This window comes from Tupaia chinensis, unplaced genomic scaffold (genome assembly GCF_000334495.1).
Source record: "Tupaia chinensis unplaced genomic scaffold, TupChi_1.0 Scaffold000622_1, whole genome shotgun sequence".
NCBI lineage: Eukaryota > Metazoa > Chordata > Mammalia > Scandentia > Tupaiidae > Tupaia > Tupaia belangeri.
In genome coordinates this window covers 342748-368824 of record NW_006160142.1, presented here as the reverse complement: position 1 = coordinate 368824, position 26077 = coordinate 342748, and the positions used below count along the sequence as shown (strand labels likewise).

At 39.4% G+C, this 26077-nt stretch overlaps 1 protein-coding gene and 2 pseudogenes across 2 annotated transcripts in view; 2 read left to right on the top strand and 1 right to left on the bottom strand.

Annotated features, from left to right (window-relative positions):
- Window positions 1-26077, bottom strand: part of STON1 (stonin 1) — a 133237-nt gene that overhangs the window by 46585 nt on the left and 60575 nt on the right. Inside the window, exons 1-3 of one of the 2 annotated variants that reach the window (XM_006159003.1) lie at window positions 9688-9747; window positions 6406-6507; window positions 6098-6221 (exon numbers count right to left, since the gene is read on the bottom strand). In XM_006159003.1, coding sequence (XP_006159065.1) covers window positions 6098-6221; window positions 6406-6507; window positions 9688-9708 — 247 coding nt within the window. In that variant the 5' untranslated portion in view covers window positions 9709-9747. Of the gene's footprint in view, window positions 1-6097; window positions 6222-6405; window positions 6508-9687; window positions 9748-26077 lie in introns of those variants that run through there. The other variant, XM_006159002.2, reaches the window with a different exon arrangement.
- On the top strand, window positions 16086-16236 carry LOC114009781 (uncharacterized; annotated as a pseudogene).
- On the top strand, window positions 21820-22336 carry LOC102484541 (60S acidic ribosomal protein P1 pseudogene; annotated as a pseudogene).

The following is a 26077-nucleotide window of genomic DNA, read 5'->3' as shown; positions in this document are numbered from 1 at the left end:
AAAAAGAAAGAAAAAAAGAAAGAAAAAAAGAAAGAAAAAAAGAAAGAAAAAAAGAAAGAAAAAAAGAAAGAAAAAAAGAAAGAAAAAAAGAAAGAAAAAAAGAAAGAAAAAAAGAAAGAAAAAAAGAAAGAAAAAAAGAAAGAAAAAAAGAAAGAAAAAAAGAAAGAAAAAAAGAAAGAAAAAAAGAAAGAAAAAAAAGAAAGAAAAAAGAAAGAAAAAAGAAAGAAAAAAGAAAAAGTTGAATGCACAGTGATAAAGACTAAAATAGCAGCTGGCGGTGACAGGTGGTTAAAGATGCTGGATTCTGGGACCAGCAGTTAGCGTAATGGCTATGTTGCTGGACTCCCACGTAGTCGACCACGGTTCATGTCCCGGACCCGGTGGCTTAAAACTCACACCGGGCGCGTGTGCGTGCGTGCCCAAGACCCCGAGAGGAGAATGGAGGAGAAGGGATTGCGGCATGACCATCCCCCCTGGGGGGTGATTTCTCGCTTTCTGTCTCTCTGTCTCTGTCTGTCTGGCGAGCGCACACTCCCTATAGCGAAAACCTCTCAAAAAAAAAAAAAAAAAAGATGCTGGATTCCCACATGGCCAACTGCAGCTCAGGTTCTGGCCCTGGTGGCTTCCTTTCTTTCTCTCTCCCGCTCTGTTCCTCTGTGGTCAAATTAAAAATAAATAAATAAAGTTCAACGGGAAAAAAAAAAAAGAAGAAAATAGCACCAGAGAGTAAATGAGACGTTATAGCTCAAAGGATACGAAGTAACAGACATGTAGGATGAGCAAGTCTAGAGGTCTGACTTACATGAGAGCTATACCTGGTAATATTATACTATAATCAGAATTTTTGGCTAAAAGATTAAACTTTAAGTGATCTTGACACAACTTTAAAAAAAACAACTATGTACAACTATGAGATGATGGATATGTTAATTTGCTTGTCTATTGTAACCTTTTTACTCTCTATAGGTATACCAAAACATTATGCTATATACCTTAAATGTACACAAAAAAATTTTTAGAAATAAAAAGAAATGGGGACCAGCAAGTGGCGTGGTAGTTAAGGTGCTGGACACTCCCACATGGCTGACCATGGTTCAAGTCCCAGACTTGGTGGCTTCCTTTCTCACCTTCCCTCTCTCCTTTTGTGTCTCTCTGATCAAATTAAAATGAATGAGTGAATAAATAATTATTTTTAAAAAAAAATAATAAGAAATGGATATTTCAAGAGAATAGAGAATCAAGTTTTCTTATATTAAGCCAGACAAGAAGATCAGTAGAAAAGTAAAACAATACCACTCTTCTCACTAAATAATTGTTATTAAAAAAAAAACTATTATTTTCATAAGTATGTTATTATGTTACATGTAGTCAGATTTTTAAATTAATAAACCAACATTTTAGAGCCAGCAGGTGGCATGTGGTTAAGGGTGCTGGACTCCCACATAGCTGACCATGGTTTGAGTCCTGGACCTGGCTGCTTGCTTTCTCATTTTCCCTCTGTTTCTCTGGTCAAATTAAAAAACAATAAATAAAATTAAATAATTATTTTTAAATAAATAAAAATAGGGGACCAGCAGGTGACATGGTGGTTAAGACACTGGACTACCACATGGCCAACTATGGTTTGAATCCTAGACTAGGTGGCTTGCTTTCTCTCTCTTTCTCTCTTTTCTTTCTCTCTCTCTCTCTCTCTCTCTCTCTCTCTCTGTGTGTGTATGTGTGGTCAAATTAAAATAAATGAATAAATAAAATTAAATTTTAAAATAATTCTTGAAAATATATATAAATAAAAATAATCCAACATTTTTAACATTTGTTTTAATTTCCAATATGTTAAATAGATATTAATAACATGAATTTTTAAAAAAGTTCTTTGGAGTTCTCAATTTTTTTAAAGATTTGTTTATTTAATTTTATTTATATATATTTTCAAGAATTATTTTAAAATTTAATTTTATTTATTCATTTATTTTAATTTGACCAGAGACAGAGAGAGAGAGGGAAAGCAAGCCCCCAGGTCCAGGACTTGAACCAAGGTCAGCCATGTGGGAGTTCAGGGCCTTAACTGCCACACCACCTGCCAGCCCCTGCGTAATCCCTTTTAAGAAGATCAAAGGAGTCCTAGAGGCCAACAGGTGTCCAGAAGGTTAAGGGGCTGGATCTAACACGGCCAACTGTGAGGGTTGAGTACCATACCAGGTGGCTTAAAAAACACACTGAACACATGTGCACGCATGCTCAAAATTCCAAGAGGAGGATGAAGGAGAAGAGATTGCAGCATGGTCATACCCACTGGGGGATGATTTCTCCCTCCCTCCCTCCCTCCCCCCCCCCCCCGCACCCCCGCCCCCAGATTGCAGCATGGTCATACCCACTGGGGGATGATTTCTCCCTCCCTCCTTCCCTCCCCCCACCCTCAGCACATGCTCCCTATAGCAAAAACAAATAAAAGTCCTAAAGACCAAAAAAAAGTTGAAAAGATACAGAAATTATTAAATGAATAAATAATATAAGGAAAATATGGTAGAACAAACAAGTTTTAAAGGTGGAACAGGCAAATGCAAATGATTTATTCAATTTAATTTGAACTTGTTATCAAAGAGATAAAAGGTTACAGAAGTTATTTTAACCAGGTTTTTTAAAGCACCCTGTAAGATATAATTTAAAAGTACTTCAATTTTAGGGGCTATTTATTTCAAGAATCTTACTATAGAATCTCTACAAATGAAGAGCAATATTCAAGGCCGACCATGAACATTTAAAGGATACCTGTATTTCCTCTTAAACCTCTTTGTTATAAAAGATGTAGAAAAGACTAAGGATAAAAACTATCATATTTAAAATGTAATTATTTCCATTATTATAAGACACAGAATAAGGTGCTGACTAAAAGTTAGCTAAGTATATTAGTTGCAAGACTATTTTGTGATCTAAATCATTGGTAATATTACCATCTTGCAGCAAAATCAAGTATTACAATGCTGAATGATACCTGAGAAATGTTTACTAGTCTTTTCATAAAAGACAAGTGCTTTCTTCCTCCATACTAACCATATCCTCATGCCAATCTAAAATGTAAAAACAAAGTATCTTTATAATTCTTTAATAAAGAAAAAAATTCCAAAAGAATGTTATTTAAACAGAGAAGGGGAGGGCCAGCAGGTGGCATGGTGGTTAAAGGTGCTGGACTCCCACATGATCAACCATGATTTGAGTCCCGGACCAATCAGCTTACTCTCTCATTTTCTCTCTCTTTCTCTCCATCTCTGGTCAAATTAAAATAAAGTTAAATAAAATAATTCTTTTTGGGACCAGCAGTTGGCATAATGGCTATGTTGCTGGACTCCCATATAGTCAATCACAGTTCAAGTCCCGGACCCAGTGGCTTATAATCACACTGAGTGTGTGTACGTGCGTGCCCAAGATCCCGAGAGGAGAATGAAGGAGAAGGGATTGAGGCATGGCCATCCCCCCTGGGGGGGGGGGTGATTTCTCACTTTCTGTCTCTCTTTTCTGGCGAGTCTCTCTTTTCTGGCGAGTGCATGCGCCCTATAGCAAAAACCTCTCCAAAAAAATAAATAATTTTTTTAAATAAATAAAAATAAACAGAGAAGGGGATGTCCTTATAAAATAGTAAAGTAGAAAGTGAAAGCACAACCAAAAACTCAACATTTAAAGAAAAATCTTTCGATATGTCAATATGTCAGTTATTTTAAATGGGTTTTTTTTAAATCCTATTAGATATAATTAAGTCTTTCAACTTTTTTTTTTTTTAAAGAAACTTTTGCTATACGGCATGTGCACTTACCAGAAAGACACAGAGACAGACAGAACAAGAAATCACCCCCCAGGAAGATGGCCATGCCGTAATCCCTTCTCCTTCATTCTCTTCTTGGGATTTTGGACACACACGCACAGTGCAAGTTTGAAGCCACCAGGTCCAGGATTCAAATCTCAGTCAACTACGCGGGAGTCCAGATGTAACCATTACACCATCTGCTGGTTCCCGAAAATACTTCAATTTTATGAGGCTATTTAATTAAAGAATCTTACTATAGAATCTCTAGAAATGAAGTGCAATATTCAAAGCCTACAATACATATTCAAAAGGATACCTGCATTTCCTCTTAAACTTCTGTTACAAATGATGTTAGAAAAGACCAAGAATGAAAACTAACAACTAAAACTATTTATAGCTAATTCTTATAGAGCAAATTATACTTTATAATCATATTAGATAAAACACGCACTTTGTAGTTCAATATTCATTAATTTACTTGATTTTTTTGTAAGTTATAACTGCTGCCACACTTAAATTCTATTTTGTTTGGGTTTTGTTTGTTTTTTGTTTGTTTTGTTTTGGGGAGAGGTTTTTGCTATAGGGCACGTGAACTCTCCAGAAAGAGACAGAGAGACCAAAAACAAGAAATCACCCCCCCAGGGAGGATGGCCATGCCACAATCCTTTCTTCTCCATTCTCCTCGCAGAATCTTAGGCGCGCACTCACAAGCGCCCGGAGTGAGTTTAAGCCACCGGGTCCGAGACTTGAACTGCAGTCAACTACATGGGAGTCCAGCAACATAGCTATTACACTAACTTCTGGTCCCAAATTCTATTTTGTAATAGAAGTGCTACCATGCTTACTATTTTCTCTTCAGCTTAGCCCAGGTAATTTTCATGTGAATTTTGCCAAGCATGAAAAGAGTAGTACTTATTACTAACAATCCATTCCAAAATTTACCCTCACTTCTGGCAGATACTACTCTATTAAATTTCAAGCAAACCGAATCCAGCAGGTGGTGTGGTGGTTAATGCACCGGACTCCCACATGGCCAACCACAAATCAGGTCCCAGACCTAGTGACTTGCTTTCTCACTCATGCACACTCACGCACGCTCTCTCGCTCATTCACTGTCACTCACACTCTCAGTCTCTCTCTTACTCTGCACACTCACTCTCCTCTCTTTCACTGGTGAGCACACATGTCCTATAGAAAATTAAAAATGATAATGAATGAAATTTTTTAAAAATTCAAGTAAATCAAAATGAAACCTATTTGTGTCCGTTAACACACATATATAAACTATCCCACACACACACACACGTAAAGATTTTAGGAAAAAGAAAAGGAATAAAAGCTAACAAGAATAGTTTGCATGAGTTTTATCTTTATTAGCTAGTCTTTCCCAGTTTAAGTTTATACTCATAATATGGACAAATAGTTCCTCCAAAAGTAAAGGTCTAGATTTAGCAAGTCTAAATTTTTTAATCCATCAAAATTTATCAATTTCTAACCATCATTTTATATATCCAAAACAGAAAGTCAGCCTGAAATATAATCTCTGTATTCTTGTTAATTCTCCATTTTGTTTTCAATAAAAAAAAGTATCATATATGCAGAATGTAAGAGAAAAAGAGAGAATGTACAACATGCAGGCACGTACCTTCGCGTCTTCTACTTCACCAGTGGCAGCTGATTGTTCTGTGACCAGAGACCCAGTCGAATTCTCTGAAATTGCCATTGAGTATTCCCAATAGCCCACACACCATATAATTTGTTCCTTCAAAGTAAGGATTTGTTACATTTGCATAATTTAATGTTTCTAAAAACAAGTTTGAATAATTTGTGTCTTTTAAACAATAATTATATGGGGTGATTTATAATGTGTTTATTTAATATAAATGATTTTGCAGTCCAAGCCCTTTCACTTTATAAACATTACCCAAATTAAAACAAAAAACAACAACAACAAAAAAAAAAAAAACTACCAAATAATTTGCTCTGAGGAACCAGCAGTTAGCATAATGGTTGTGTTGCTGGACTCCCATGTAGTCGACCGCGGTTCGGGTCCCGGACCTGGTGGCTTAAAACTCACGCCGGGCACGCATGCGTGCACGCCTAAGATCCCCAGAGGAGAATGAAGGAGAAGGGATTGCTGGGTGGCCATACCCCCTGGGGGGGGATTTCTCACTTTCTGTCTCTCTATCTCTCTCTGTCTGGCTGGCAAGTGCACACGCCCTATAACAAAAACCTCTCAAAAAAAAAAAAAAATTTGCTCTGAAAATACATAGACCTAATTTACTAATTATATCCCACCTGTTGATGATTGCAATGTTTGGTGCAAGCTGTGTGGCAACTGAAGGACGAACAGAGATGAATGGACACTATTTCTGAAGAAATCTTCTGTTGCTTTAGATTGCAAGATCTTGGTTTCCCAGAGCTGTGGGGGGAGGGGGGAGAAAGTTTTGCATTCCTTTTTTAATATTAGGACATTTATTTCTGTTTTTTAAATTATGCTGATAGTACAATGAATGGTTAAAACATTAAGTATAATTGAGGAGTTACACTGTAACTTATCAGTTAAGCTGAAATAACAATAAAAGAAACAAATGCTGTCTACAAACCTGCTTCAAATCTTTTAAGACATGTTCTTCTATACCTTCTTCAGCAAATAGATCCCGAACTCCTTCAATTACATCTTCAATTACAGATCTGTAGAGTTTAGGCTACATAAAAGCAATTGTTTAAAGTTCTCATTTCTGAAGTTTGGATGCATTTAGCCTTAAAAGACGTGCAGTGTGCAATTTCTAATCTTCTAAAGAAAAACCACCATAAGGATTTTTGCTAAGTACACCCTACTCCCAGTGTAGACTTAGCTTCTATAAATTGTGTTAGCTTTGAACCCATAGGCTCAGCCTATCTACAAGGCTGAATTATAGGACTACAATAAAAAAAAATTTTTGAAGAGGTTTTTGCTATAAGGCGCATGCACTCGCCAGAAAGAAAGAGATAGAGAGATAGAAAGCAAGAAATCACCCCCCAGGGGGATGGCCACGCTGCAATACCCTCTCCTCCATTCTCTTCTCATGATCTTGGGCATCCACGCCACACGCCTGGTGTGAATCAAAGCCACCGGGTCCAGGACTAGAACCGCAGTCCACTACGTGGAAGCCCGGTGACATAGCCATTATGCCAACTGCTGGTCCCCAATAAAAAATAAAAATTATTTTATTTAACTTTTTATTTAATTCTATTTTCTTTAACATATTCAATCACATCTGTCACTTAGCTTGTAAAGTGAATGTTCCAACATGAATACATTTCTTACCAGTCCAGTTGGGGATACCATACACATTATCATCAACAGATAATAACCCATTTCTTTGTCTCTTAAATGTCTTGTCTATTTTTCTCCTTAATGTCTTTCTTCAGTCTCTCCTCCTTCTCCCACCCTCTTCCCACACTTGTATCTAGTATCTATAACCATTTTCTATATTTTATAGCCTCTATTTTATTTAACTTTATTGATTTATTGATTTATTTTAACTTGACTAGAAAGGGACAGAGAGAGAAACTGAGAAAGCAAGCTGCCAGGTCTGGGACTTGAACTATGGTCAGTCATGTGGGAGTCCAGTGCCCTTAACCAGCATGCTACCTGTCACTCCCTAAGGACTACAATAAAATATTAGGTAACAATCTCATAAAAATGTATGGTTATTGATAAGTTACTTGGCTTTTCTGTCAGAATTTAATCTTCCCATTCCTTTTAAAAAGCGAAATTAATTTAAGGCAGCTGGAAATAAGCCCGATTTCAACTTACCTTTTTCTCTGAGTGACCAAAAGAGCTTTTTGTTAAGGTTCACTATGTTATTACCACAAACATGAATAAACTTCCAGACATAAGACTGGGGTAAGCACTTAGTACAATAATCAAAGCCTGTTCCACTTCCAAGACATGTAATCAAATATGTATACATATTTATTCATATTCAGAACCATTGCCAAGTAAAAGCACAACTGCACCAAAATGGATTTCCTAACAGAACATAAGAAAGGCATGAACAAACCCTACCCTTCCATTACATACAGACTAACATCCTAAAATGCATCCTAGTAAAAACATGCCATTACAACAAAAATTAAGCAGGTTTCTACCCATATTGAACATTGATTTTGTCAACATAATGGGCATATGAAATAAATTCAGTCCTTCAAATCCATGTAATTGTGCTCCACCACAACCCCCAGTCCAAAATGGTAGTGCTAAGTAGGCTGACAATTCTGAATAGAAGATCCACCACTAAGAAATGCAAAACAAGAATTTAGTTGAGTTGCTCTTATTTCAAAATGCTTAATTAGACCAAAAGGAAAATTGTGGCATTCTAGGATTGCTTTTTCATTCTACCTGGTAAATACTGGAAATACTCCTGCTGATGCCAAGAGTAGCTAGGTTTTAAACTAAGCCTTCCAAAGATCCCAGGATAAGCCTATGAATAGCCAATTAGTAACACTTACATAATACATTATTCACAAGCATATCTATTAAGACAAACTGCCCTAGACTAGATGCTTCTTCTAAAAAAGTTTATCTGGGGAACCAGCAGTTAGCGTAATGGCTATGTCGCTGGACTCCCACGTAGTCGACCACGGTTCGCTTCCCAGACCCGGTGGCTTAAAACTCACGCTGGGCGCGTGTGCGTGCGTGCCCAAGATCCCAAGAGGAGAATGGAGGAGAAGGGATTGTGGCGTGATCATCCCCACTGGGGGGTGATTTCTCGCTTTCTGTCTCTCTGTCTGTCTGGCGAGCGCACGAGCCCTATAGCGAAAACCTCTAAAAAAAAAAAAAAGTTTATCTGGATAAAGGCATATTAAATGAATGCTTCAATGTTAATGCCAGCCAGTGTGATTACTTTTAAAACTACAGGGAAAATCTCCTAGGACTAAAAACATCTTTAAGATCTGCCCTCAGAGTATAACAACAGCTCCCATTAAACAACTTTCCACAACTAAAATAAGTATTGAACATAGTTTTTCTTCTAAGACTTTAATCTTCTAGTTAGACTTTATGTTGCTTTTCCCATCTGTTATCAATACTAAAACTACCCATAGCCCAGAAGTCCATCTTAACTCCCTATTTAAAATGAAACATACACACTCTTCTTGGAATTCAGTCAGGTAAACTGATACATCTCATATTCAAGTACACATAGTTTATGTATGTTAAAACACAGTGAACCAGCAGATGGCATAATGGTTACATCACTGGACTCCCATGTAGTTGGCCACAGTTCAAGTCCCAGACCCAGTGACTTAAAACTTACACCAAGCACACGTGTGTGTGTGTGTGTGTGTGTGTGTGTGTGTGTGTGTGTGCCCAAGATCCTGAAAGGAGAATGGAGAAGGGATTGCTATGTGGCCAACTGAGGTGTGGGGGTGATTTTTCTGCTGTCTCTAGTGAGCACACATGTCCCATAGCAAAAAATCTCTCCAAAGAGAGATCACTTCAGGTTAGATACAGCATGGACTCAACAATACCCATACTCAAATGAAGAACTAGAGTACAACTGAACTTGGGAATTTCCTGAACATACAGAAAACCAACATTATTAAGAGGAAGTACCACTTCCAAACACCTTCTAAATACCTGAACCTAGAAAGCCACAGTTTGGGTGAGAAGAGGAGGGACAACTGTTCTTCCACTGGGGCCGGGCCCAACTTCCGTCTCAAACACTGGCCCTTCTCAGCCTCCTCCAAGTAGGAGGTGAGGAAGTGCCCCAGCTCCCTAGAGAAAAGAATTCCTGAAAGTCTGGGAACGGTCTGGGAAGGCAAAAGGTAGTAGCGTTGGGTTGCCAGGATGCCGGAGTCCCAGAGCACTCCCTCTACGCAGAGCCTAGGGCCTTCCTTACCACTGGGTTGACGCAGGCCATGACGGCGGCTCCAGCAGCCCTTCGCGCCTGCGCAGCACGCGGCGGGCGCACCGGCTAGGGACACGCCTGCGCCTTTTGAGCAGCGAGCTTGTTGCGCGCGCACCCCGGGAGGACGCTGGGGGCCCGGTGGGCAGGGCGGGCAGAGTTCATGAATTGAGCAGGTTGGCTGGAGCTGCATCTCTAGGGCGGGAAGAGATTGCTCCAGCAAAGAGGCCTGCTAAAGCCAGTGGTTAAGTGGAGTCTAACCATCTTGGAGCAGTTCACATGACCTGTGAAGGGTGTTTATTTCCTAGATCAGTGAAATAAAGACTAATACGAGAGAGGCAATGTAGTGGTTGACCCCAGTTCAGCTTCAGCTTTGAAGAGGAATGAGGAGAGCCTAGTAGTAGCTGTCCTTTCTCCAAGTGATTCTGATGGACACTAAAATGAGGCCCACCGTCCTAAAAAGTTTTGCAGTTTGGTTCACATTAAAATCACCTGGTAAGGAACAGCAGATGGAGTAATGGTTAGTTCATTGGACTCCCACATAGTCTACTACCGTTGAGTCCTGCACCCAGTGGGTTAATACAACCAGAGCATGTGCCTGCGTTTGGAAAGTTCCAAGAGGAGAGTGAAAGAGAAGGGATTGCCTTGTGTCCATTGTGGTGGTGGTGGTTGGGGGGGGGGTGATTTCTCGCTTTTTGTCTCTGTTTCTGTCTCTCTGGGGAAGGCTCCTGCCCTGTAGCTAAAGTGTCCCTTATATCTCAGGACCAGCAGATGGTGAACCACGTAGTCACCCTTGGTTCAAGTCCTGAACCTGGCCGCTTCAAACTCATGCTGGGCAGGTGTGCATGTTTGCCCAAAATCTTGAGAGGAGAGTGGAGAAGGGATTGCTGCGTGACCAACCCTTTGGGGGGTGATTTCTTGCTTTCTGTCTCTCTCTCTCTCTTGCGAGGGCACACTCCCTGTAGTAAAAGTCTTTCTAAAAAAAAAAAAAGAAGAAGAAAACTCACACCCAACATGTGTGAGTGCATGCCTGAGATCCCAAGAGAAAAATGGAGGAAGAGGGATTATAGCATGGCCATTCCCCTGGGGGGAGGGGGGGTGATTTCTCCCTTTCTGTCTGTCTCTCTGTCTCTCCAGTGAGCACACATGCCCTGTAGCAAAAATCTCTCTTAAAATATTTATGTGTGTGTGTATCACTTGGGAAGCTTTAGGAATGTTTGGTGCCTGAGTCCCACCTCGTGAATCTGATGCTAAGATGCTGCTGCGGTGGATAACCACTGCTGAAAGTCAGCACCAATGCCATCCAGACTCCTTTTCCTCCTCAGGGAGAAATCACCTTCTCTTAACCTGCAATAATTCCCTGCATCTTCTGAAGGACAGGGCATCTATCTAGGGGCATCCCTCAGTAGCTGAGCTGAATAGGTACGGATAACCTGGAGACTTAGAAAAGGGAAGAAACCGTCCATTGCCATCACTCTGCCTTTTAAATAGCTTTTCTAGCCTGCCTTGACCTAACCAGATGGCTAAATTATTTGATTAATAGGTTTAGACTCGGCTGTTTATTTGTGTTTATAAGCACACTAGAGCTGCCTGTGCCCTATCACTCTGTATTTGCTTTGCCTGGGTCAGGTAACTTATAGTTTGTGAGTTTCAAGCTGGTATATGACACCCTTTAGAAAACTTTCCTAAATTGAAAACTATTTGAAGTCTCTTTTACTAAAAGTCAAAAATTTTGTATGATAATTTTCAGTGGTTGAACCTTTCTACCTGGCAATTTACTATCAGGAGTATCCAAAGTGACTTACTTTTCACGGAAAATATAAAAAGTAAAAACAGTCACTGATTCCTACTGATAGTATAAAATCCAATTAAATGATTCACTCTGGGAAATAATAAAGTTAAAAGGTCTTTTATTTTCCACCTTTTCCTAACAGTGTTTTAAAACTTTATTTCTAAATGCATGGGATTTGCGATCACCTTTTTGTGATAGCATGCTGGTTTATTTTACTTTATTATATGCTAAATGCTTCTGAGGACTGTACCATAGATCATGCATAGTTTCTAAATTAAAGTTGGACCTTGATATCCATTGAAAGAATATCTAAAAGTTGAATTGTTATTTTTTACTGTACTTAGTGTACTAAGCCATGAAACTTAGACATCCAATGTTTTCAGGGAAATGTCAGCAACTTTCCATTAGCCCCTCGTGGGCTATCTAGATGATCACAAGGCTCAGCTGTAATTTCGTCACAACTGTAGGCAATAACCATTAGAAGAGGTATGATTTAAGCCAAGTTCTAAGTGAATTCAAGTTGCAAAACTGCTATAAACCTGGGACAGACAGCTTCTAAGATGGCCCTCAGTTCCCCCACTTCCTAGAATTTACAATCTGGTATTATCCCTTTCCACCTTCTATCATGGTTTGTCTGGATGACCAGTAGAATAAAGCAGAAGTGATGGTATATCACTTGAGATTAGGTTATAAATGACTGGATTATTGTTGTTGTTTGTGTGGTTTCTCCTGGGTGTGCTCTCTCTCTCTCTCTCGCTCTCGCTCTCTCGCTCTCTCGCTCTTTTCTCCACTCACTTTGGAAGCTGTCAGGTCATAAGGATACCCAGGTGGCTTATGGACACATGGTAAGGAACTAAGACTCCAGCCCATAAGCAGCAAATATCAGAAACCCACAAACAATCACATGAGTAAGCTTGGAAATGGATCATTCCCCACTTGAACTACCAGATTATTACTGCCCTGACTGACATGTTGACGGCATTTTTGTGAGAGACCTTGAACCATAGCCATCCTTTATGTACTTGCCATATTTCTGTTCTTTAGAAATTGTGCAAAATACTTGTCGCCCTAAGCGTCAAGTTTGGGGGTAATTTGTTACACAGCATACTATAACTAACATAGGGTATATTTTCTGACTGGACTGTAAGTAGAGGAAACTTGGCTTTTCTTCAGTGTAATTGCATTTACACTTTATTAAGACCCTTATTAGTCACAAGAACATTTGAAAAGTACATGAAAGAATCTGATATTTGATAACTTTGACCTAAAATAATAATGAAACAGGCAGACTATTATAGTCATGTAATGGTCACATTTCTTTTGTCAGTTTTTGAAACTCAGAGGGAAAGTGTGTTGTATGTACGAAGCACTTTTAATGCTAAAATTGAAATTTCAAGATCCCAAAGCCTCAGCAAGGCAATTTTACAATGACTTTTTATGTTAGGAAATAGAGAATAAAAAGGGAATGCTGAGCTTTGGTCCTCCTTTGAGTACTAAATTCTTTGAAATTACACCTGGGCCAGAGCATAAAGCTGTTCCCCAAGTGCCCATCACAGTTTAGAGCATCAGGTCTTCCTTTTCTCTTGCTTCATTTACCATCCGGAATATGTATTTCATGTATCTTTGGTAATTGTTTTAATCCGTTTTTGTGTTGCTAACAGAAATAGCTGAGCCTGGGTGATTTTATAAAGAAGATAGAGGTTTCTTTACAAATTCACAGTTCTAGTAGCTGGGAAACCCAAAGTCATAGGCCTACAGCCTGGCTAATGGAAGCACAGACCATGTCAGGTGCATGCAGAGGCAGCAGCTTGCTCTCACTTCCCTTTATAGCAACCAGCTCTCATGAGAACTAACCTCTTCTCACGAGATCTGAAACTCGCTGGGTCTTGAGGAACACCATTAATCTACTCAAGGGAGTGTGACCTCCATCATAAAATGACCAAGAACAATTGCCTCCCACTGGACTTTCCAACCTCCAGTTCCAAACCCTTAAACTTTAGAATAATACCAGTTTTTGCAACACTTTAGGAAGTCATAATAATCATTCTTTTTTGTTTGTATCCTCTATGTTCTTTTTTTTTTTTTTTTTTTTTTTTTTTTTTTTTTTGCCTGAAGGTTTCAATGATGCTATTCCAAAAGTAAAGAAAGAATTTTAGTTTGGTTATTGTGAGAAAAGACCATCTCTATGAAGTCCTCTTTGTGGATAAGAAAAATTTTTTTTAAAAAACCTTATTTTAGAGCCAACCCATTATCTTTTGCATATTAAACATCATAGTCAAATACAGGGTATTTAATTAACTGTATAGACTAAATAATCTACTTATCAGTAATGAAAAACTATGAGTTAGTCTTCAAGCATATGGCTTACCGCAGCAAATGTTCATAGTTTGTTTCTGAATGTTTTGCAAACAATGCACTATACTCAGCAGTGTTGCATTTCTCTACCTCTGTTTCATCCTTCACATCTTTCAGAAAATGAAAACCCAGATAACTTCTGCCTCACCCTGTGATTTTGAAATGGTTACAATGTTAGCAGTTCTGATTCATTTATACTCTGCACTTTTGTAACATTTTCCATTCTCTAATACAACTGCAAAATCAGCTTACAGTATTTGAACATCTGTGATGAATCCTTCCCCATACCCCAATAGGATTTTAGTTACACTGACAATATGACACAATGCTATGGCCAACTGGTGACCTAATCACGAAGTGGAACACTATTAATAAGCACATTACAGCCTATTTCAAAATGTTTTTCTATTCAAGAGATGTCTACTTCGTGTGCATATGAAAGTTACTGATAACAACAAACTCATGCAAGGTGAGTTCAAACACAATTTTCCCCCATCACTACTTCCTCAACATTCTCATCATGGAAGGATTTGGTAATTTTCTAAAATATGATTCTATTTTTATTTCTTTTTGTTTTAATAATTTTATTTTATTTATCTTTTTTTTTTTTTTTTTTTTTTTTTTTTTTTTTTTTTTTGACCAGAGAGAGAGAGAGGAAAAGCAAGCAAGCAAGCCACCAGTTCTGGGATGTAATCATACATGCATGTGAAATATTAGCAGGGTTAATGCTCATCTCCAGTTAATTCTCCAAGCTAAATTTCTACTTAGAGAAGATGGCACTAAAGACCAATAAATTGTACTTAAGGCTCTAACTCAGAGAGAACTAACCAGCTCTGTTTGCACAATAACTGTATTTTTTCTTCCTTCTTAATCTGTCTCATTTATGAGAGGTAAATGGCAGTATTTCAAATATTCTATATCATCTTAGGTGCTTCAAATATCATGAGGGGCAGGGATAAAACAGAGTAGACATACTTTTCCCCTATTCCTTCCACTAAAATCAAGTTAGAATTCTGTATATTATACATAAAGCAAACATAAGAAAATGAAGAGAAGACAGAGAAGGTAGTGACTTTGCAACCCTAAAAGTAAAACAGCCTGGGACCAGCAGGTGGTATGGTGGTTAAGGCACTGGACTCCCACATGGCACTGGACTCCCACAATTCAAGTCCTGAACCTGGTGGCTTGCTTTCTCATTTTCTCTCTATATGTCTCTCTGTCTCTCTCTGGTGAGTACAAATGTCCTATAGCAAGTTGAAAAAATAATAATGACAAATAAAATGAAATAAGTAATTATTTTTAAAAGTGAAATAGCAGTGAGTTCCCTTTTTTTATTTCCAGTCTGGTTGCTGGAGAAGCTGGCAACCCAGAAACTCTGTCACAGATAAGAAAAGTCCCAGTAAAAGTTTGCTCACTCTGGCTGGCCCAGGGCCTGGTGGCTAAGGCAGCTAGATTCCACATGGATGACTGTGCAGCTTGAGCCCCAGAACTGGGGTTCTAGTTGTGCTTGGAGTGAGCTAGTAATACCTTACCTGAATGCTTTTCACTTGAGGTTACATTTCATCCTCGTGTGGACAGATCACGGAAATTAAGTACCTGGTAATGTTTCAAGTGCAAGAGAAAAATTTTTCTGCGGCTACACAAAGGTTCTAAGATACCTTTACTAAGAAACAGATTCCTTTCTCAATGAGAAATAACACTTACTTTCTCAGATGTTGGATATTAAATAAGAAAACATGGTCCCTGGCACATAGCGGTTACTAAAAAGCTAGTGTGCTTTCCACTTTCATCAGTTTTCAAAAATGAGAGTAAATAAAATTTGAAACAAACATTTTAATCTTTTCAACCCAATAAAGATATATGTGTGTGTTTATTAAGGAAACGTATATTTTTAACCATAAGTATGAGAGATTGTAAATTTCTTGAAAACCGAGGCTGTGTATTATTCATCCTTACATGCCCCCAGAGTCCCCAGCATACTACCTCAAATATGGAGAGCATTTATTAAATGTTACTGATTTGAATTTACTGTTAAACTTACATAAAATGGAGTTTTTAGCCTATTTGTTGGAGGAAAATCAGATACTAAAATGCAACTATCCTTGGGAAAAGTACTACCTTGATCCAAAGTCATCCTATCATTCGTGTGTGCAGTGATTTTTCACAGAGATTATAGCTCCAGTAAAGGGATCAGCGCACACCACTGGCATTGCTACTTCCATTACCTACCACACTTGTTTATGGTCTTCTTTCCAGGAAATGGAAAGCCAAGGGTGAGGCTTATTCATTGCACTCCGGATATGCTGACCCCTGAGATTTTCCCAAATGTGGGAAACCTGACTGCATAATTTTGCATAATTTGTGATAGTGTGGGACTGCATTCACACCTTCCCTTGTAAAAAAAAAAAGAAAAGAAAAGAAAGAAAGAAAAAGAAAATCGAAAACCACTGTGAGCAGAGCCACTCCAATCAAAATCTACCCAGGGTGAGGAAAAAGAAAAGTATGCAAGTAATTCATGTAATGAAATTAGTTCTAAAAATTACTTATGAGGATCCTCTAACCTAAATGAGGACGCCAGAGACGGCATCCTGGAGTAGGACCCCTAAACTGAGATCTGTGAAATGAGTAAAGGACAAGAAAGGGACCAAGGAGGATTGTTTCTGGGGACAGGTCACCAGGCGTTGCTGAAGCATGAAGCATGAGAGAGAACATGGAGAGTTTGAAGAAATAGGAGCAGTTCAATTTGGTCAGAGGACAGACAACAAGGCAAGCCGTGGCAAAAGCTAAAGGTGCCTGGAAGACCAATGCCAGATCATGTGCTCCCCACTGATGCAGCGGGAGGACAACGGGGTGAGGACCACACTGAAGGCAGAGAGACAATGAGGTCTGTGGGGTGCGGAAGAATAAGCAGATCCATTTGAAAAGCCTGCAGCAGAAGCAATGTTCGCAGGGGGAAAAAACCAGATCTAAGTTACTGATGTACATCCTTTCCAGGTGCTCAATCACACAAGGCCAAAAGGAAGTGAAGGGAAGACCCCGAGAGAGTTGAGGACAGATGGAGGAAGGAGCTGGAGCATCCACTGATGGGAGAAAAGGCAATAAAAAGAAGGCCGCAGACGTCGTCTAGCTCACAATTTTACCCAAGGCCATCTCTATCCCAGAGCGAGTTTAATATAGAATTTGTCCTTTTCCACCATGAGTACTTAGCAAAGCCTTTGAAAAGTGTTTCAGAATATCTCAAAATTATCCACTAGAGAGGCAGGCTCTTGGCATTTAACAATGCCACTGTTCAAAGATGCTCTTTCCTTGTCCTTTTCATGGCACTTGAGGACCTTTGGGTGGAATTCTCTCTGAGCAGTGTGAAAATATCAAAATAAAACTCTACAGAAAAGGACAAGCACTGCAACTAGGCACCATCCCCTACCCCTACGCAGCCACGCACAGATTTGCAGCATCTCAAAAACGAAAAACAGAAACTGAGACTGGATTCTAGAATGTTCACACATGGCTTGCCAAATCAAAGGCAATTTAACTATGTTTTCCCTGTTAGAGGGAATTAATAATCTTGTTTCCAAAATCACAAGAATATACCCATCTGGTCAGTACAGTTAAGTGTTAATGCCAGTGAAGAGCACATGCTGAAAGATGTGATCATAGTTTTCAAGAAAATGAAATTAAAGTCAATTAGTTTTATAAATGGTATTTAAAGAAATAGAACTCCCTGACTATGAGACAATAAAAACAATCTCTAAGTCCAATTCTACTTTTGGAAAAAAAAAAAAAAAACTAAGAAATAATTTTCACACAGAGTTCATGGAAAATGTGTGGTATGAAAAAACTTTGCAGGCCAGTGAGGTGGTGTGGTGGTTAGGTGGTGGTGGTGGTAGTTCCCACATAGCAAACTGTGTGGTTTGAGTCCCAGAGCCAGTGGTTTGAAAAACACTCTGGCTGTGTGTGCATGTGCACCCAAAATCCCAAGAGGAAAATTAAGCAGAAGGAATTGCAGCATGACCATCCCCCTGGAGGTGATTTATCACTCTTTCTCTCTTTCCATCTGAGCCACACACAAAATTAAAAACAAACAAACAAAAACACTATGTATGGATTTCAAATCTTTTTTAACAAAACTAAGCTCATACTGCAATTCTGTGTTCTATGAATTTTTTGAAGACCCCAGACGTAGGTCTGCATTCTTCTGTGCCCATAAACTCTGCCTTCCTTCCTATGGTAATGGGTGAGCTGTATATTCTCTTACCTAAGACAACCACTCTGCCAGCACCTCAGTTCATCTTTCAGCTATTCACAGGTATGACTCTAGCAATTGTCTCTCTCTTCTTTGTTTCATTATTTTTCCTTTTACCACTGGATCACTGCCAGTAAGTGGAAATATCCATCATCCAGTGGCATACCAGGGGTGGGGCTACAGACAGTCAGCCCTGAGCATAGGTAATAATGAGAAGTGTTGTCTGTTGAAAACTTAAATATGGGGACCAGCAGATGGTGTAATGGTTATGTCACTGGACTCTCACGTAATCAACCGCAATTTGAGTTCCAGACCTGGTGGCTTAAAACTGACAATGGGTACATGTGCATGTGTACCCAAAGTCCTGAGAGGAGAATGGAAGAGAAAGGATTGTGGAGTGGCCATCCCCCCTGGAGGGGGAGGGGGATTTCTCACTTTCTGTCTGTCTCTCTGGCGAGCACATATGCCCTATAGCAAATCTCTTGGGAGCCCCACAGCCCAATAGCAAAAATCCCTCAAAAAAAAAAAAAAAAAAAGAAAAAGAAAATTTAAATATGATAATGAAACAACTAAAAGTCAGTCTGCTTTTGATTATCATCATGTGCTAACAATTTTTTTTAGGTCTATTTCTTCCATGAGAGAGAAAGAGAAGCACCCCTAACAGGGTACCCATGCTGTGATCCTCTCCCAGCCTTAGCCAGGCCAGATTACAGTTCTGTAAATGCATGGGCTTGGCCTGCTCAGGAACGTCCCAGGATGGAAATCCAGGACCCTTCTCATGTGGGTCCATCTACACCACACCTAAACTGAAACTATATATTTTGTATTTTAATTTATTTTTTAAAATTATTTCTTCTGTCAGAGACAGGAGACAGATGGAGAAACAGGCATCCTCAACAGGATCTTCACACCACAAATCTACCCCTAGTCTCAGCTGGCCTACATCGTGTGTGTGCATTCCCTGTGTGCTTATGGAGGTCTCAGGATACAAACCGAAGACCTCTTCCATCTGGGTCTAATTGTGTTACTACTGAGCCACAACCTGACCCCTGTGCTGGCAGTTCTATGCCATATATACAATAAAATACTCTGCCACCTTTCTCATGTTTTTATTGCAACCCATTCTAAACAGTTGCTACTGTTGAGTTTTAATTTTCTTGGCATTTAATAAACATTGTATTCTACATGGACACTAATTTGGCAAACTTGCAGTTATACATTTGGACCCCTGATACCCATGGACTTGGATATATTCATTTTTGGAATCCATAATGGTCTAGAATTGCTCAAATTTGTTTCAGGTACAGTTTGTCTCCATTTCTTTTGATACTTCATATTCTTGAATTTAAAACAGGCTTAAAATGAACAGTGATATAAAGATGAAGAAACAGAACTTAGGTTCCTTCAATTCTATATGACCATTTGGAGTTTTTATTTGTACCTTTAAACTTAAAAGAGTTAAACAAAGTGTGAATTACAAGATGCAGTATTTTTTGTTTGGTAAGCTTTGTTTGGTTACATTATATACAAAATATTTACCATATCTGGGTAACACTTTAAAATTGGAGTTTATCCTTCTATTTTAATTGTGAATTATTTTAGTTATGCAGCTTTGAAATGATTCCAAACATGTATACGAGTGCTACATGAGTGGCATATGTTGTGCTCTTACAAGAAGAACTTGGAATGATCTCCCCCTCCCTTCAAGAATATTACACCTCATCAGGCCACTTACACAAGACTTGTATGAGCATTCGTCTCAACTACTGGACTCCAAAGTACGCATAAACCTAAGAGTTTAACAGACATATGGAGAGCTTAGGCTGTGGCAGGGTCACACTCTGTTAGCTTTTGAGCTAAGTTCCAAAGCCTCGCCAGTCAACAGAGGCTGTTTATTAAATGCCATGAAAATTAAAACTCGAACATCAACCTTATACGTTGTCACAGATCTCTGCGGTGCTGGTCAAGACATTTCTTCCCAGAGCCACTGCCATAAGAGATACACTTCACACTTTAATTAGACTTTAATCTCCATAGAGGCCTGTTTCCATCCTAATTGAGCAACTAGACTTTACTAATTTGGGAACTCACGATGTGGTTAATGTCTCTGCTGTGGTTTGTTCTCATTCTTCCTCTTGTTAAGCATTGTGGGGGGAAAAAATCTTTTTGTATAGTAATGAATTGTGATTTGGGAAATCAAACTTCAATCGTCTCCTTATTTTTACCATGAAGTTTTTATTTTTACTTGCCAGATAATTATTTAGATAAAATATTATTATATCAGACTGTAATAAAAAAATCAAAATTCAGGGACCAGCAGGTGGCGTAATGGCTATGTCCTGAATTCCCATGTAGTCGACCGCAGTTTGAGTCCTGGACCAGATGGCTTAAACTCATGCCGGACACATGTGCCTGTGTGCCCAAGATCCCAAGAGGAGAATGGAGGAGAAGGGATTGTGGCATGGCCATCCCCCCTGGGGAGTGATTTCTCACTTTCTGTCTCTGTCTCTCTGTCTTTCTGGCAAGCGCAAGCACCCTATAGCAAAAAACCTTTAGAAAAAGAAGAAGAAAAAGTAGAAGAAGAAGAAGAAGAGGAAGAAGAAGAAGAAGGACCAAAATTCAAACTGTTAGGTAGATATAAACACTATAGGACCAACCCTATAGTGACACAGAGATTAAGACAGCGATATCCCATATGGCCAACTGCATGGTTTGAGTCCCAGACCTAGAGGCTTGGAAAACATGCTAGCAGGCATATGGTCTTGTGTGCCCAAAATCCCAAGAAGAGAATGGAGGAGAAGAGATTGCAGCATGGCCATCCCCCAGGGAGTGGGGGGAGTGATTTCTTACATTCCCTCCTGCTCTCTCTCTCTCTCCAATGAGTGTACATGCACTATGGCAAATTTAAAAAATTAAAAAGTAAAATAAAAAAAAAAATAGTAATGCTTTTCTTTATCCCACAGGAACTTGTAGGAACTTGTAGGCATTCTCAAGATTGTGAAACCTGCAATTGATTTGTAATTATTCTAAATTTCTTAACAAAATCTGAAGCGGAAATCTCATACCAACATGAAATGACATTGACTCAGTGGAAATTGACAAAGAAAAAAACAAAACAGGAAGTGATTGAAGCTAAATTTATTTCAAAATATGTAATGCCAGCAACATCACACATATAGTTAACAAAAACTCTGCAGATATCCAAGCTGGCAACCCAATGTTTCTATGCTAGAAGCAGCACATGATTCAAATCACATGAGCTGAAAGATGACAAGGAATCCATTTCTGTAAGCATTGGCAATAAGAAAAATAAAGAAATCAACATCCACAAGGCAAAAATAATAATGAAGAAGAGACACTAGTAGAGACAAATTATCAAGACTTGGCTCTGAAGTAGGATAAAGGAGGTGTTAAGATTTGATCATCACTAGCTACTGTCTCAGTTGTGAATTATTTTTGTTATGCAGCTTTGAACAAAACTTTTAGAACAAAACTTCTCAAAATACCTGAAGATTCAGAATGTGCCACCCCAAAGTATGCTGCTTTGGCATATAGATTATTATAAGATAAAGGCACTTGAGAAACAGCAAGTACTGAAGAGCTCTCTGACCCCTTCCTTCTCCCTAAAAGTAGGCCATAAAATTTCCCATGAAAAAAAGGCACCTTCCATGTGCACGGAAGAGAACATTCTTATCTCCAATGACTGGGATTGACACCAAAATGAACCTGTACAATTGAACCTATAAAATAACCTTTATCTTCCATTAAAATATTAAATAAAATTTGCCCTTTGCTCAGCGGCTACCAAGGTGCTCAGTCCTTCCACAGGAGCGAAGGCTGCAATGGGAGGCTCTCACCTCATTCAGCGACTAGCATGACATCTCGCAGCACCCACTCTGCACCCGTCCACACCCTGGCCTCCGTTTTAGAACTCGCATACCTCTACTTGGCCCTCACCCTGCACAACGGTGAGTGCCATCAAGGAAGATGAGATCAATGCCCTCATTGAAGCAGCTGGTGTAAATGTGGAACTTTTTTGGCCTGGCTTGTTTGCAAAGGCCCTGACCAGCATCAACATCCGGAGTCTCCTCTGCAAGGTAGGGGCCAGTGGGCCTGCAGTGGTGCTGTTCCTGCACCTGCAGAAAGTCTAGCCCCGACTACTGCTGCCACCCCAGGTGAAGAGAAGAAAATAGAAACAAAGAAAGAAGACGGAAGAACCTGATGTTGACATGGTCTTTGGTCTTTTTGACTAAATCTCTTTTGTAATGTGTTCAGTAAGAAGCTGAACTCTTAAAAATTAAATAAGATTTATGTGCTTTTCTCCTGTTACTCTATATTATTTCAGTTTAATTCTTGGACCACAGAACCAAAGAGGACAGAGAGAAGTTTTACTTCCCCTACAGAGCAATCTACTCACCGGCTCCATATCCTCTTGAGTCGACTTCTTCACCATCACACCAATGCACTGTTTCTGTCAGTCACTGATTCTGTGTTGCTAAATTCAGGGTTAGTTCTTACTCCTATCTCTCTATAAATGCCATCAATCCACAGCATTCTAGGCAGCTGATTACACCCTTTTCCACTTGACCTCTGGGATACCCTCCTCTTCCTTCTTCTACCCTAGCTTCTCTTCCTCACATCCTTTACTGCATTGTCCTCATTTTCCCAATCTCTAAATTTCAGAAAACCCAAGAGCAAAATTCTGAGACCACTTCTGGTCTGTATAGTCACTCTCAGGTGCCCTCATTTAATCCCACAGCCCTAACTGCTGGTAAGGGCTGCACCTCTAACCAACACGCTTCCCTGCCTTGCACAGCCCACTGCTACTCGCTGTCTCCACTTGACGTCTAGTAGGCATCTCAGATTAACATACCCAAAGCTGAATCCTTGATCTTCCCAAAACTAAGACAGTCTACAACGGTCTTCCACTTCTTCATAAAAGATAAATCCTTTCTTAAGTTGTTTAGGTCAAAACTCTGGGTGACTTTTCTTTTCCTTCTTTCCCTCACACTCCACATCCAATTCATCAGCACACACTACTGGCTCTAAATTTCAAATATGTTCTGAATCCAACCATTTTACATCTCCCTTCACCACTCCCAATCACCACCACCTCTCACCTGGTGCTATGGTCTTTATTTTAAATGCATATGTTGAAACCTAGTCCCCAAGGTGATGGTATTAAAAGGTAGTGCTGAGACAGACAGGTGGCATGTTGGTTGTGGCACCGGACTCCCACATGGCTGATTGCAGTTCAGATCCCAGATCTGGCAGCTTGCTTTTATCACTTTCCATTTCTCTCTCTGGTCAAATTTTTTAAGTAAATTATTAATAATAACAAAATTAAACTAAGGCAAGTAATTTTTTACCTTCTTTATTATTATTATTATTTTATATACATTCAATTGCTGTACATCATTTAGCTTGTATAGAGAATTTAGCCAACATGAAATACACCTCAGACCAATCCAGTTGAGAATAGTGTGCATGTCTTCATCAACAAGTAATAAAACATTTGTGTCCCACAAATGCCTAATTATCTTTCCTACACATTTCCCCTCTTACACCCTTCTTCCATACTATCTCTAATGTCTATAACTATTTTCAATGCTTTTATGTCCTCCAATCTTTCGGTCTCTACCACAAAGTGCAGTCAGTATATGGTTAAGTGGAGATACACAATGTCTCTCTTTCATAGCCTGACTCGCTTCATTCAGCAATAGATCTTCCATATTTGTCCACTTTCTATCAAATGCCAGGGTCTTATTTTTTATGGCTGAATAGAATTTCATGGAGTATATGAAGGGAATTAACTATATATATAAACACATACACACACACACACACACACAGTACTGCCTTTGGGAGGTGATTAGATATGGGGACTCTGCCCTTATGAATTAGATCAGTGTTCTTATAAAAGAAGCTTGAGGGACCTCTTTTGCCCCTTCCACCATGTGATGACACAGCAAGAAAATGCTATCTATAAGGAATGGACCTTCACTGTGAGGAACGGATTCGCGCCAGACACTGAATCTGTTGGTGCCTTTATCTTGGACTCCTCCACCCACAGAAATGTGGAAAATGCATTTCTGTTGTTTGTCAATTACCCAGTCTTAGGTATTTTGTTTTAGCAGTAGGGACAGACTAAGACAGCTGAGTTATTGCAATAGTTTCCTAACTGCTGTCTCTGCTTCTGTTATTGTCCCCTTTATGTCCAAAAAATCATCTTAACAAGTGATAAAGTTCATGTCTCTGCACTAAACTTTCAAGGGGGTCCTACCTCATTCAAAATAAAATCCAAAGTCCTTATCATGGTTTACTAGCCCTACAAGATCTGTCCCCCAACTACACACTCCACTTTCTATCAAATGCCAGGGTCTTATTTTTTATGGCTGAATAGAATTTCATGGAGTATATGAAGGGAATTAACTATATATATAAACACATACACACACACACACACACACAGTAGGGCCTTTGGGAGGTGATTAGATATGGGGACTCTGCCCTTATGAATTAGATCAGTGTTCTTATAAAAGAAGCTTGAGGGACCTCTTTTGCCCCTTCCACCATGTGATGACACAGCAAGAAAATGCTATCTATAAGGAATGGACCTTCACTGTGAGGAACGGATTCGCGCCAGACACTGAATCTGTTGGTGCCTTTATCTTGGACTCCTCCACCCACAGAAATGTGGAAAATGCATTTCTGTTGTTTGTCAATTACCCAGTCTTAGGTATTTTGTTTTAGCAGTAGGGACAGACTAAGACAGCTGAGTTATTGCAATAGTTTCCTAACTGCTGTCTCTGCTTCTGTTATTGTCCCCTTTATGTCCAAAAAATCATCTTAACAAGTGATAAAGTTCATGTCTCTGCACTAAACTTTCAAGGGGGTCCTACCTCATTCAAAATAAAATCCAAAGTCCTTATCATGGTTTACTAGCCCTACAAGATCTGTCCCCCAACTACACACTTGCTCAGATCTCCTCCGGACCCCTGCAAGGCTCTACCCCCTCACTCACTGCTCCAGCCACCTAGCAGCCACGTGCCTTCCTTGATGTTCCTCTGACAGGCTAAGCAGGTGCTGATTCCAGCTCCCATGCAACAGCAGTGCCCTCTGCTGGACACTTTTCCCTGGGAAACCTATGTCGCTCTCTCCCTCATTTCTTTCCGTCTCTGCTAGAATGTCATCTCAGCAGAGAGGACTTTCCCAACCAACCTATTTAAAACAGCGCTCTTCTGTCACTCTTTGTTGTTTTATTGTTCTGAGCAGAAATGCCAACTTGGTGTCTGTTTATTAACCAACTTCCTCCACTATTTCTTTTTCTTTTTTGAGAGATTTTTCTATAGGGTACATGTGCTCACTGGAGAGACAAAGAGAAACAGAGACAGAAAGTGAGAAAATGCCTCCCAGTGGGTATGGCCACACCGCAATCCCTTCTCCTCCATTCTCCTCTCAGGACTTTGGGCACACACGCACACGCACTCTGCATGAATTCTAAGCCACCAGGCCCAGTACTCGAACCACAGTTGACTACATGGGAGTCCAGCTATGCAACCATTACAAAATCTGCCGGTCCCCTTCTTCCACTTTTATATACACTTACAAGAGCAGGAGATAACTGGGATGTTTGTTTGTTTGTTTGTTTGTCTATTGATTAATTATCCCCAGTATCTAGAAATATGCAGGCACACAGTAAGCACTCAGTAAGTGTTAGAATGACCAGTAAGATGACTAAGTGGAACAACACTGGATTTTGAGGTAATTCAAAATGGCAAACTGTGGCAGCCAAGGTCTTCAGTAAACCATCCGTTCTTCACAGCGTGGAAGACATCTTTGGAAATATTATACCTCATGTGTTTAGGTATACTTATAAACTTATTCATGATATAAGGTTTTTGGAAATAGGATGTTCTAAGACTTTATAAATAATGTGACATCTACACAGAAAGATTTCTGAGAAAAAAAGCCTTGTTTGAAAAGGACAATGG